This window comes from Cydia splendana, chromosome 23, assembly GCF_910591565.1.
Source record: "Cydia splendana chromosome 23, ilCydSple1.2, whole genome shotgun sequence".
NCBI classification, from domain to species: domain Eukaryota; kingdom Metazoa; phylum Arthropoda; class Insecta; order Lepidoptera; family Tortricidae; genus Cydia; species Cydia splendana.
Window position 1 is genome coordinate 9,425,774 of NC_085982.1, and position 13,975 is coordinate 9,439,748.

A 13,975-nucleotide genomic window follows, 5' to 3' on the forward strand; every position below is an offset into this window, starting at 1 on the left:
CTCTTCTAAAATTTCTTTCGTTACTGGCCGCTAAGGTTTATTCGTTGACATTAAAAAAAAGTATAATTCGAACCGAGATGTTCTTTTGTTTTTCTGCAATTGCTGAACAAACACGGACATCATGTGCGAATTGACAATGTTAACAAAATTAGAACATCGATGCGTCATAAAATTCTTGACAAAACAGGGTAAAAATCAAAAAACCATAAAAGAGGAAATGGATTGTGTTTACCGCGAGTCTGCTCCTTCTTTATCTACCATTCAAAAGTGGTCAAGCGAGTTTAAACGTGGAAGGGAGAGTATTGAAGATGACCCTAGACCTGGCCGGCCTGTAGTAGCTACTTCACAAGAAAATATAGATAAAGTGGAAAAACTTATATTAGAAGATGGTCGAGTGAAAGTAAAATCTATAGCTCAAGTAACCAATCTCTCTATTGGTACCGTACATGATATTATCCATGACCATCTTAATATGTCAAAAGTAAGTGCAAGATGGGTTCCGCGAATGCTGACTCGGCTTCAAAAAGACATGCGTGTTGCTTGTTGTTCCGATTTTATTGACCTGTGCGGTGAAAATCCTGATGAGGTGCTGCAAAGAATAGTTACTGGAGATGAAACCTGGGTTCATCATTATGACCCAGAGAGTAAACAAGAGTCCATGCAGTGGCACATTAAGGGTTCAGCTCATCCCAAGAAATTCAAGGTCATGCCTTCAGCTGGCAAGGTCATGGCCACGATATTTTGGGATTGTGAAGGAGTATTACTAATCGACTATAAAGAAAAAGGTGTCAGTATCACAGGACAGTACTACGCTAATATTCTACGTCAGTTAAAGGATGCAATCAAAGAAAAGAGGCGAGGAAAGTTAACCAAAGGTGTTCTGCTTCTGCATGATAACGCCCCCGTCCATACTGCTCATATTGCCAAGGCAGCTATTGTTGAATGTGGGTTTGAAACTGTTACTCACCCACCGTATAGCCCGGACTTAGCCCCCAGCGACTTCTTTTTGTTCCCCAATCTTAAAAAGGATCTGCGTGGAAATAAATTTTCTGACGATGAAGCATTGAAGGCGGCAGTGGAGGAGCATTTTTACACCAAAGATAAAAAATATTTTTATGAGGGATTAAAAAAAATAATTGATCGATCTCTTAAGTGTATGAACATAGGGGGGGAGTATATTGAAAAATAAAAATATCAAACTTTTCGTACTTGTTTGTTTTCATTCTCATACCGAGAATATTTTGAACACCCCTCGTATGTCAGACCATAAGCAAATTTACATCGAAATGAAGGGATGCCCTCAAATTCCAATACAAAGAATAGAATATGAATCAGTAAACTATACTAAGTTATATAAATCTATGGAACATATTAAAAACAATGATACACTTAACAGTTATGAAGTTCTAGAAAATTTACTTATTAGTAATATCAATAAAAATAAATCTACAAAAATAAAAATTCTAAACCCACCCAAAAATGACTGGATAAACAGAGACATAATAGAGGCAATAAACCGTCGCAATACATTATGGAAGAAGAGTAAACGAGAGATGGATAACCAAAATCTAAAGGAAGAACTACGGACAGAAAGAAATAAAGTTGTTAATCTGATTCAGGCAACCAAAAGTGAATATTATTATAAAGCTTTCAATTTATGTAAGGGAAAGCCTTTAAAGATGTGGGATCTGATTAATAACCTCTCGAATAATAAAGCTAAATCTGACTTCATTCAAATTAAGTTAAAAATAGGATCGGAAATATGTTCAGATAGTAAAGAAGTCTGTGAATGCTTTAATAATTACTTTGCTAACATAGGTTCCACATTAGCAAATAAAATACCACAGCAATATCACAATGCTACACCAAGTGGCGTTGCAATTTTAAAGAAAGAACTTGCTAATTTTAAACCTACGACCACTAACGAAATAGCAAAAATAATTGACCAATTAAATAAAAATACCAGTTCAGGATTAGATGGTGTCACAGTAAAAATCCTAAAATGCGTCAAAAATCTCATATGTGACAATCTTGCTAATTGTATCAATCGATGCCTAGATGACGGAGTTTTCCCTGATTCACTAAAAATAGCCAAAGTAAGACCCGTATTTAAATCTGGTGATAAATTTGATCCCGGCAATTACAGACCCATATCGGTTCTACCAGTAACATCAAAAATATTTGAAAAACTTATACATCAGCGACTAACAGAACATCTTGATAATAATAATTTCCTATCCGACAAACAATACGGTTTTCGCTCAGGGTCAAACACCCTCTCGGCAACTACAGACCTTCTTACAGAAATAAAAGTAAATATAGATAAGAAAAACATTGCACTTGGTATCTTTATTGACCTAAAAAAGGCTTTTGATACAGTGAGCCATACACTTTTACTTTCAAAGCTAAATTCTATAGGTATTGTTGGAAATGCATTTAAAATTTTAGAATCATACCTCAATAATAGGATACAAATTACAAAGCTAGGTCAAACGAAAAGCAATCCTTGTGAAGTCAAATACGGAATCCCACAGGGATCTATTTTAGGACCATTGCTGTTCTTAATCTATGTGAATGATATGCATAACATTGGATTAAAGGCACACCTAACATTATACGCGGATGATACCTGCCTGTTCTACTTTGGCTTGCAAATAGAAACTCTGATAGAGCAAGCACAATATGATCTAAATTTACTCCACAGATGGCTTCTTTGTAACCTATTAACGATTAATGAGTCTAAAACTAAGTACATCATATTTGCTGCAAAAAATAAAGTTGTTGAAAGTCATGATCCCTTAGTAATAAATGGTGTAACATTACAAACAGTAGAACAGGAGAAATACCTTGGCCTTATTCTGGACAATAAGCTATCCTGGATACCACATATCGACTCCCTACGTTCCAAAATTACATCACTGACGGGTGCATTGCGAAAGATTGTTCGCTGTCTGCCAAAAAGGGTTCGTTACACCATTTATAACTCACTCATTAAGCCTAATCTAGAATACCTGATAGAAATATGGGGATCGGCCTCCAAAACTAACCTAAAACCCTTACAAATTTCGCAAAATAAAATAATAAAAGTATTATTTAATTATAAGCGCCTTACACCTACTAGCACTCTATATAAGGAGACGAAAATACTAAATATTTCCCAAACTTATGTATACAACACGTGCATCCTTGTAAGAAAAATCATAAATAAAGATATACATAGCCATATAACGTTCACTAAAAGATCAGAGGTACAAAAAAGATTGACGCGACAAGCTAATAACATACTCCTTCGTCCACCCAGAACACTATACGGGAAAAAGAATATAATATACGAAGGAGCTCAACTATACAACAAACTACCAAAGGATGTCAAAGATGCCAAGTCAATGACGGTCTTCAAAAGAGCACTAAAACAACACGTATTAAATAATAAATCTAGGTAGGCCGTCTGCTTATACGCCAAGTACTTATTATCAATAATTTATTTTCAATATAATCTTATCAAACATCTTTTAAGGCTTTTTCAATAATATTTTAATAATAGATATATACTTGCATAATTTTTAAACCACAGTTAACATGCTTTGCTTAACAAGTTAAACCACCCTATAACTAACCAGTCGTCACACGTACCAGTTCGGTTTAACTGGACTCAACTCACTCAACGCACTGCATAACATATTTGCACCGCGCTTGTTGTTGCCAAGCGCCTTTGTACTTAAGTCGTTTACCGTTTTTGCATGCTACCCTCTCCTATTTAGATTTAAGCAAAATTATTGTTTTCTCAGTAAGTGATTTATGTAAATCTTTTGAGAAATAAATGTCTTAAACCGTAGATAGTACTATTATTTATTCTGTGACACTGCTGCCAATAAAATTTCCTGGCAAAATACACCTCCCTGGTTTCCAAACCTATTTATGTTGCCTTTCCACGCTTGCCAAGCCTCGACAAGCCTGAAGGGACGCAGCTATGCGATGGAATGAGATAGCAACATGGCTTGCTCCCTCTAACGCATAACTGCGTCCCTGACGCTTGTCGAGGCTTGGCAAGCGTGGAAAGGCACCATAGCTTCAAACCGTGTAGATTCGCTCTGCACATAGTGGTTTACACAAGAGGATTCTATGAGCGCTTTTATATGTATGAAATGAAGCGGCCGGGTCTCAGCTCAGCCTACCAAAAAGCGACCACAAAATTTTAACTCTAGAAATAGCATTGTGATTCACTTTGCTGAATACTTGACTAGATATCCTAACAGGGAAGAGAGGTGTTAATAAAATACAAATTTATTCTTATTTAACAAAATCATTATACTTCTACGAGAATACAAAAGCTTGAAAACATACACGAAATTATACTTAACGTATAAGTTGAATATTAACTACGGAGTACGGCCCAAGTCAAAATTTCTAGATGCGAATATTATTGAAGTAATATAAAACAATCACAGACATCTTACAAACGAACAGCAATATATATAAAAATTCGAAAGGTCCACTAATATCTGAAAGTCAAATAGGCAAGTTTGTCCAAAACAATTGATATTTATTTTAGAGTCAGCTCTGCTAAGTTGTATGTACATAGGTAATAAAATAAGAGACAAATCTCTATAGCCCCAAGCAGATAAAAATCAAACAAGATGAATGAATAAATAATAATTGTATAACCTAAAAATGATTTATAGGTTATATTGTGTATCATACCTTTTTTGTGTGTGTGTGTACATACTTAATACTTTGCAGAGACGTAAATAATGAAATATTAAAGACGCGTAAAATAGTGCAACATATATTATCCGCACATCTGATGGTTAAAGAGCTCTAGCCTATAACCGCGAAAATCGAAGTTCGCAAATTGCGGGCATCTTTGTCACTCTAATTACGCCTTCATTGGAGCAAAAGAGAAAGATCCCCGCAATTTGCCAATTTCGGTTTTCGCGGCCCTCTGTACGGCATGATAACGGCACGGCATTACAATGTACGGGCACTATACAATTTTATTATCGAGAACGAGTATTTGACGCGCATTGTCCAATTTAGGGCTTCAATATTTTGCACTAATTTACGCATTATATGGGCTATTAAATATGATTATCCTATTTTAAGGCGGTTGAATGGAGTCGGTTTGACAACAGTCGCAGCGTCAAGCGGTCCGCTTGCTGCTACGGAGGCGGCGTCTGTTGTTAAGAACGGTGGTGTCTCTGGTTCTTGAAGATTTTGTTGATCTGCTTGGTGATGACCCTGAAAAAAAGTTGGTTTTAATCGGTTTTTTGACACGAATGTACATTACTTTTAGGATCAATTTATTAATCTTTGTGGAAATCAATATTAATTTCAACAATAATTGCTTTGTTTATCCGAGGATGTAAGGAGGATAATTTTATTGATATACTTATAACAGTTTGACAATTAGCACTATTGCTATTGTCGTTATATCTTCGCAACAAATTTCTACTACAATTTCCTGAAATAGAAGACATACTCGTACTATCTCATCCATAGTAGTCATGTGAGCCCCTAGATTCCAGATTTAATTACTTGGATGTTAGACACATCCAAGTAATTAAATCTGGAATGGCCGTTACGGCCTTATTACACCTTATTTTAGCCACTAATCTCCTAGATATGTGGACTGTGTAGATCAGCGGTCGGAAACCAGCGGCCCGCGGGCCGCATGCGGCCCGCGAACCTCTCACTTGTGGCCCGCGAGCCTCCCTGGCTATTTTGTATGTAATATTGACAATCGACAATGTCTGATATAGTCATCAATATTAACAAAGTGCGGCCCGCGTCGTCTTCGGTAACTACTATTTGGCCCTCGGCCGCTAAAAGTTTGCCGACCGCTGGTGTAGATATATAAAATAAAAAGAAATCAATTATACTTACTTTTAATCTTGCCCGCAGGAGACTTTGGGCGCTCAACAATCTTAACTTCCTTCTTTTTAGCCTTTGGCTTCGGTTTTGGCTCAATCATCTTCACATCCAACTTCTCAAGAGCCACTTTAACTTCCTTTATCTTAACGCTATCCACACTTCTTTTATTCCTTCTAGTCTTTGCTTCAGTCTTCGGTTTTCCTACTTTCTTCTTCATTGACCTGGTAGTTCTAGTAACAGGCTCCGAAGGCATCTCGTCTACTTGTTTCACAGCTTCCATCTCTTTCGCTTCTCTTTTTTCTTTAATCCTATGAATTTTAACCATCGCTGGAGTATATCCTTGGAGTTCCTCCGGTAACTCTTCGGTGTCTTTACCTTTGCCTGCAAGCCTTTTCTTAAAGTTAGCTAAGACTTCTTTCATAGCGGGTGTCCATTTCACGCCTTGCAAGTAGTCTTTTTGCATCAGTGGGGACTGGAGAGAGTCGCTACCTTCCGATGATGCATCTGACAGTTTCCTGATCCTGTATTTACAGGTATCCTCATCATCATCTTCATCACTGTTGGCTGTGTTACGCTCCTTACGAATAATATCCTCTGGATTTTGAGCTAATATTTCAGCCCAAGTAAACTGTTTAGCGGAACCCATGAAATTCCCAAACTTCCCAATGCTACTTCTGTGCGTTCTTTTGCCTCTGCGTTTCTGCACTTTCTTCTTTGATCGTAAGTTTTTCGGGGACAACTTTTTGCCTAAAATGTCATGAGGCATGAGCGACTTTTTCAGACGAGCGATCAAATCCGCATCGGAAACGAAGAAGTTTCTGGAAGTGCATGGCTTCCTTATTCCCTCACTGGATATATTGATAGTTTGCTTCAACAGTTCCAACTTCAGATCGTTTTCAAGCGAACACACATTCTCTCTTTCATAGCTTTTCTTGATCCCACTTCTAGATAAAAAGTCTGCTGGAGTGTTCTTCCTGCCAAACCTTCTTGAATAACACAATTTTCGGCCCATTGGTGAATTTGGAGGTTCAGCTAGCTTCAAAGACACTTCCTTATCTGCATTCTTCATCAATTCACTCTTGAATAGGCGTCTGCAGTGGTCATAGTCTGGCTTCTCTGTAAATTCCAAGCTGGTGACGTATTCCAAGTATTTCTCCATGAATTGGGGATAAAACTCGGTTTTAAAGCTGGTTTTTAAGAAGGACTTTATATCGCTCATGTAGTTTTTCTTCAAGGCATGGACTAAGTCAGGTTCAGCAAGAACTTCCGTAGTCTTCCAAGGTAAGGATCCTGTAAGCCAGTCAATCAGGTTGTAACCGAGAGTCTCAAGGTCCGACCTTCGAGAATGAGCTCCAATATGAGAATCCCTGGAGCTGTATTCTAATGTTCCATCATGAGCTTTCCTCGCGTCCATGCCGAAATCTTTATGCTTTCCTTCGGAATCTAGGAACTTTGAAGCAAGACCATAGTCCAATAGATAAATCTGTCTATTTGACTGTGAAAGAATTGCCTCTTTATGTATTTCGTAATCATTAGTTGTATCGGTTTTCTTCCTTTTCGCATCTTCATAGAACTCTGCAGTGGTTCTAATGAGAGTTTTATTGCCAAAATCATCAAGCAACTTCTGGTACGATTGATCGGAGCAAACTGAGCTAGTCATGTCCTCATAGTTGACATAACTGGATAGCTGCCTGAGATTGAAAGCGTGGTGCCTATGTAAAGTCCTACTGTCTCTATCGTTTAGTATTTTCCTTAGCTGTTTAACACTCGCCAGTCTTTTCTCATCACAACTATTGTTAAGATCTAAGCCTTTAGAGTCTTTAATCACATAATCCTCATCATCATAATAGTTTGAGGCTCTAGACTTCCCACTTTTGACTCGCCTGTGTTTTCCTGACAACACTGCTACTTCTTTTGTTTCTTTTTGGAAAGATTGTGAAGTTTTTGCCATAGGGAACTTATTTATTTTGCCACCCTCAAATCCGAGCATGAGATTTGAGCTTTTTATATCCGAATGTGTGTATCCCTGATTGTGTAGGTACTCTAAGACATCTAGTATCTGCAGAGCGAGTACTAGAACATTCTTCAAGTCTAGTACTTTGGTCCGAGCGATGATTTTGTGCAAGTCTATGTCGTAGCGAGGTAGGACAAGGAACCTGTATTTCATGCCAGTCTTTTTGTCTATAAAGGATCCACTTGCAATGTATACTGGCATGCCAATGCGTTTCTGTTTGTTTTGTTGGCGCCATGCTTTTACTGAAACAACAAAAACGTTATTACTAGAGAAATTCAACTATCGCAGAATAGGGTACAGTACTATACTAGATTCCAGTAGCGGCGCGTGAGAATTTTTGCTAGGTAACCCGTAGTAAAAAAAAAAACACCTACCTAACCTAACATTAGGTACTTCTTCTGCGCTAGATGTGACCTTGGACGCGAACCGTTGCAGTGTAGCCCCTAGTAGTATATAATATAACCTTTGCCGTACTTGTCATCACTAATTAATCTCAAAAGATAGCGTGGTAAACGTGTTGACTCATTTAGCAAACAATTTACAACACAACAATCAAAATGGGCTACGTAAAAATACCTATTCTTAAAAAACACGAACTGACCTTAAAAATACACCTGCACTGCGAACAATACACAACACTTACTAACACACAAAATACTAGCAAAACTAAATTTCACTGGTTAAGTAAGTTTTAAATATCAATTTATGCACAAAAGTAACTAAATCACATATAATTTTCCAATAAGAAATGTTTGTAAAACACCGGGAATGGCGTATGAATGTTGCCATGATATTCTTTTTCATCCACGAATTAAAAAAGCTAGATCTAGAAACAGGACTTTATTTGAAGAAACCTCCGTTAATAAATAACTCAATTTGAAACTACATAAGATTCTTGGGCTCAGTAATAAAAGTTATCTGTATTTTCAAGGTTTCCACAAAATATGATATTAATAGCAGCGAAATACGATAACATTTTCCACATTAACATTCAATTAATATTTTATATGGCAACATTAAAGAATTGTGGAAAACTTTACACACTCCAATATAAACCTTATTGACTTGAATTAAGGTTTTTATTTCAAATGATGCAAGAAAAAATTGTGGAAACACTACACAGTACACACTCCAATATAAACCTTACATTTAAGGTTTTTATTCAAATAAATAACTCGACGCAGGACCGAGTTATTTTTGAGCTCTTATACGCGGACTCGAATAGCGGAGTTTATGCGTGTGTGCGTGAATTTTCGTATCTGTGGTGGTGGCTCATCAATGAATAGTGAAGTTTAGACTCGAGAAGCTACACTTCGCGCGCCCGCTATGATTGGTTGAAAAATCTATTACAAAGCTGTAATACTACCAAGTACTACGTAGTGTTTTCGTTATGGATAATAAGTTTGGTATATGTAGCAAGAAATGTTAGGCAAGCCGGTGGGAATCGGGTTGTATGGAGTCGCCGCCACTGCTAGATTCTTCTGTCTGGAACAGGCAGCATCAAACACATGGTGATAGCCAAAGTGGCAACAAACCTTTCTTACGATAGGAATATGGATGTGTTGTAATTAGCGATTTATTTTGATGATTTGTCTATCACTATCTATTTGACGCTGACTTTCCCACTGAGTTTCTTGAAACTTTGTACGAAATATATCTTTTGATACCCAGGGCTCTTTAGTGAAGGAAAATTTCGTGATGAAACCAGACTAATACCAACAAGGCCTATTTTTGCCTATGTGTTGGAAGGTCAGATTTAGAGTGCAAAAATCGATTTCCAACACCGTTAAAATACAAATTGAATGAATTCGTATAACATATCCTTACTTTTTGCCACTTGTGAAGTACGAATCAGGCAATGCACTTCCACAAACAGCGGGCCGTTGGTGTGCGGTTCTATCTTGACCACATAGTTGGCGTTCAGCTTAGTGACCTCCTTGTCCACATTGTCAGACGCCAGATAAATTCGACCGAAGCTGCCGCGACCTGAAAAAAAAATACATTTAAACAATATTATACAGACCAACACATCAAATCAATCTACCTAAATTCATCATCATCATCATCTCAGCCATAAGACGTCCACTGCTGAACATAGGCCTAAATTCAAATAGTAAAAAAAATATTCTATACTTATTCCAATGACATAAGATCCACTAAAATCTTTATTTGTCCTCAAAACAATGGACTGAGCAAATCCATTTTGCTCCATCTGAGCAATCGCCGAGCAAAGCGCCATTTTGTAGGCGCGTTAATAAAATTGCAGCTATCATTTCCACTAATGAGTTTCCCATTTAGCAAGGTCATAAAACAGATGTGTGTTCACGGTCGACTTTAGCCACACCATTAATCATTCTTTTGAGTAATAATTAAAATAATTTTATTTAACTTAAGTACATTATTATTCAAAGAAATGACGAAGCCTGTTGCCGATATGTGTTGCTTAACTTCAACTCAGGTAAATCCATTCGACCCTCTTAGCAAATATCTACCCTATTACCTTTTAATACCAAAATCGCATAATCTGATAGATGGATTTACCCGAGTATGAAGTTAAGCAACTCATAATAATCATTAGTATGTTTGGGATGAAGCATGTTGCTGATTTGCATTTGTAGCCACGGACGAAGCCTGTGTTGCGGATTTCTTACATTTAAACTAGATTCTTTTTTAAGATTTTGTTTTAGTTGGTTATTGTAAAATGACATTGGTGGGTCCTGAATTTGGCAGTATTTCTTAGATGGGTTGGAGACCAGTCAACTTTAGGAACCACTGGGGTAGATACATATTTGCTGACAGGGTCTAATGGATTTAAATTAAATTAAATAAGCCTTTAATCCACGTATGAGAGACACTTGTAAATACAGATTCGATTATTAGTTTGTGGATGTACATTGTTTATATTATAGAATGTCTCTTAATGTGGTGTGCCTGTCGGCATAGGCCTCTTCCAACTCTCTCCAATGCTGTCTATCCAAGGCAACTCTGGTCCAGTGGGGTCCTAGAGTAAGCTTGATGTCATCTTCCCATCTGGTTATTTGTTTGCCGGTTTTGCGCTTACAGCCGAGTGGGTACCAGTGTGTCACTTGCTTGCTCCATTTTTCCTTATTGTCTCGCAGCATGTGACCTGTCCACCTCCACTTTTGTTGGTCTATATGCTTGAGTATGTCCGTTACTTTAGTTCTTCGCCTTAGTTCCTCGTTCCGGATTCTGTCTCTTAGTTTTGTACCGAGCATACTTCTCTCCATAGCACGTTGGCATTTAGCGAGTTTGTCTCTATGTTCTGCTGTTAATGACCAGGTTTCGCATCCATATGTCATGCATGGAAGAATGCACGTGTTGAACGTCTTTCTCTTTATGTGGGTTCCTAGGTCCTTACTTTTCATTATTTCTTTTAGTGGCCAGTATTTTCCCCAACCACATGCTATTCTTTTGTCGACTTCTTTCGTCATTTGGTCCTTGGGGGAAATGATTTGACCCAGGTACACATACTCATCGACATATTCGAAAGCGCTTCCATCTATTGTTATGTTTACTTTTGTTGTGTTTGTCATCATTTTTGTTTTACTTGCGTTCATTTGCAACCCCACGAGTTTACTCTCCTCGCACAAGTTTTGGACCATAAGCTCCAATTTTTTGGGATCTTCCTCCATCAGTACTAGGTCGTCCGCGAATCTGAGGTTGTTTAGTCTTCTGCCATTTATGTTGAGTCCATACTCCTCCCAGTCGAGTATCGTGAAGAATTTTTCGAGCACTGCAGAGAAAAGCTTGGGTGATAAAGGGTCCCCTTGTCTTACACCTCCCTCGATGGGGAATTCCTTTCCTTTAGACTCTAGTTTTATCGATCCCTTGCTTTTTTGGTAGATGTCTTTGATGATGCGGGTATAAGTTTCAGTTCTTCCTTGCTCCTTTAAGCTTGTCCAGATGTGATTTTGGTTCAAACTGTCGAATGCCTTTGAATAGTCAATGAACGCCATGTACAGAGGCTTCTTGTATTCATTGTATTTTTGAAGTAGTTGCTTGACAGTGTGAATATGGTCTATTGTGCTGAAGTTTCTTCTAACCCCGCTTGCTCGATTGGCTGGTTTTCATCTAGCACTGTTGCTATTCTGTTAAGAATTACTTTAGCGAGCACTTTGTAAATGTTGGACATTAGGCTTATTGGCCTGTAGTTGTTTATGTCATCGATGGCTCCTTTTTTGAAGATGTAATGTGTGTAATTCTCCCCATTGTTCAGGAGATGAACCGGTAAGTAGTAAGTAGAATGTCGTTGAATATTCTTGAAAGGACTGGGCTTAACTCCTCGATGGAACCTACTATAATGGATTTACCCGAGTATTTTTTTTTCTGGCTTATGCCCTGCAATTTTGCAGAGTGAATTTGCCAATATTGGTAATGACTTTCACATGTGAGGAGAATGTTCGGTATAATAATTTTGTATTTTGAAGAAGTTTGAAGTTAAGCGACACAATATATGACTGGGAGCATGACGACTCCTATAATCTTTCTACTCTGAGATCAGGATTCATTAGAAATCCAGTTAAGTTTTCCATAGTGTATTACAAATTCTTATGCATGAGAAGATATATCTAGTTATACATTTTATTTAAGCATGGTATTCCACCTGTCCAATTTCTTTGTCCAATGTGTATATGTGTATATTTGCATCTCACATTTCGCTTAGTGAGAGAGTGATATGCAATGCTCATTGGACCAAGATTAGACAGGTGGAATACCACCCTAAGACAATGTTGAAGGAGAAGAAAGTAAATTCAGGAACAACATTTATAGTAGACGTATGTTATATTTTTGGTCATCACTAAACTATGTACTTTGGTATTTTGTAATTTGTATGGCAAGAACTAGAAATTCCCTGTTAAGGTGCATCCACACCGGAAACATTTTTGGAGCAACTCTGTGCAACATGGTAACATTAGGTAACTTGCCTATAGTTCATTTTTTTTTAGCATTAGAAAGAACTTGAAAGAAGGTAAGCGATATCTACATGTCTTTTAATTGAAAAACGCTTTTTAAAAATCAATAACTATTACTTAAGAAAGCAGAAGAACATAAATGATTGTATTAGATTCATAATTGTTACATATTTGCCGTAACTTATTTTTAAAACGTGTTTTTCAATTAAAAAACACATCAACATTGTTTACCTTATTTCTAATGCAAAAAAAACGAACTATAGTAACTTACTGTTTCACAGTGTTGCTCCACAATAGTTAACTGCTCTGTATAGATTTACTATTGTGTATAGATAACTAGCACTGGAGGTACACCTTTGGAAGCAACTTTGAGAGAAAATTATATTACTAAATAGTAGCTTCAATAATATATAATAGTTATTTCACAACATTTAGATTATATTATGTATACAATTTTAGGTTATCATATTGATAACTCACATCTCATTTTTGAGTATTAATAGCAGTTATAATGGTAAAAAAAGTTGTTAACGACTATTTAGAGCTAATTACTCACCTATCGGCTTTCCAATGCGCCATTTCTTCTGTTGTATGTCCGAAAACACGATACCTGGCGGCAAGGCTTCGTCGTCGGTAAAACTAGCGTCCAAGATCGGGCATAACAAAGAAAGCTGCTCTAAAACAACTTTAGATTTCTTTTTAGGGGGCTCCAGCGGCTGCACGGCCTCTGTCCCGCGCCGCGGCATGGTACTATTGACCAGATACCAAGTGAAAGACAACAATAGTGACCACAATTTCTCTCTAACAATTCGCCCCGATATCTAGAAAAAAACGAAACACAATGAGTATAAACGAGTAAAGGATTGATCCTAATTTAATAAAAGACAACGTGCGCTGCAATGTGACAAAGAAATGCAATTAAATCGGCTTAAATTGTTATTCAACACTGTTTTACCTAAAATCACATCACAGAGGCGTAGAAATAACCACGGTCACAACTTTCTACTGTTACATCTAGCGCATAAATTGATTTAAACAATTTACTAGTTAAAAAGTTCTATGTTTTGTTATTAAAATTAATCCACGAAGTGCAAATCTTGATGTACAACAACTGATTTCATGTCCGCCATGTTGTTAGAAATCATCGGTTGACGGT

General features: G+C 37.2%; 1 protein-coding gene across 2 annotated transcripts; it reads right to left on the reverse strand.

The window, feature by feature from the left end:
• Window positions 1–4,293: 4,293 nt before the first annotated feature.
• On the reverse strand, window positions 4,294–13,975 carry LOC134801764 (uncharacterized). Of its 2 annotated transcripts, none has more exons than XM_063774360.1 (5): window positions 13,864–13,975; window positions 13,376–13,640; window positions 9,713–9,871; window positions 5,884–8,127; window positions 4,294–5,238 (listed from the first exon to the last, which is right to left on the reverse strand). In XM_063774360.1, the coding sequence occupies exons 2-5, from the start codon at window positions 13,563–13,565 to the stop codon at window positions 5,141–5,143; spliced, it is 2,691 nt and encodes an 896-aa protein (XP_063630430.1). In that variant the 5' UTR covers window positions 13,566–13,640; window positions 13,864–13,975; the 3' UTR covers window positions 4,294–5,140. The 2 variants fall into 2 exon arrangements, with proteins under 2 accessions (XP_063630430.1, XP_063630429.1); XM_063774359.1 differs by having other exon boundaries at window positions 13,775–13,964.

Bases quoted from the DNA above. Each gene is read 5' to 3' on its own strand.
- LOC134801764 (XM_063774360.1), bottom strand. From the start codon at position 13,565: ATGCCGCGGCGCGGGACAGAGGCCGTGCAGCCGCTGGAGCCCCCTAAA. The intron at 9,872-13,375 runs GTGAGTAATTAG...TTTTTTTTTCAG, and splicing joins GCGCATTGGAAAGCCGATAG to GTCGCGGCAGCTTCGGTCGA. The intron at 8,128-9,712 runs GTAAGGATATGT...TTGTTGTTTCAG, and splicing joins TACTTCACAAGTGGCAAAAA to TAAAAGCATGGCGCCAACAA.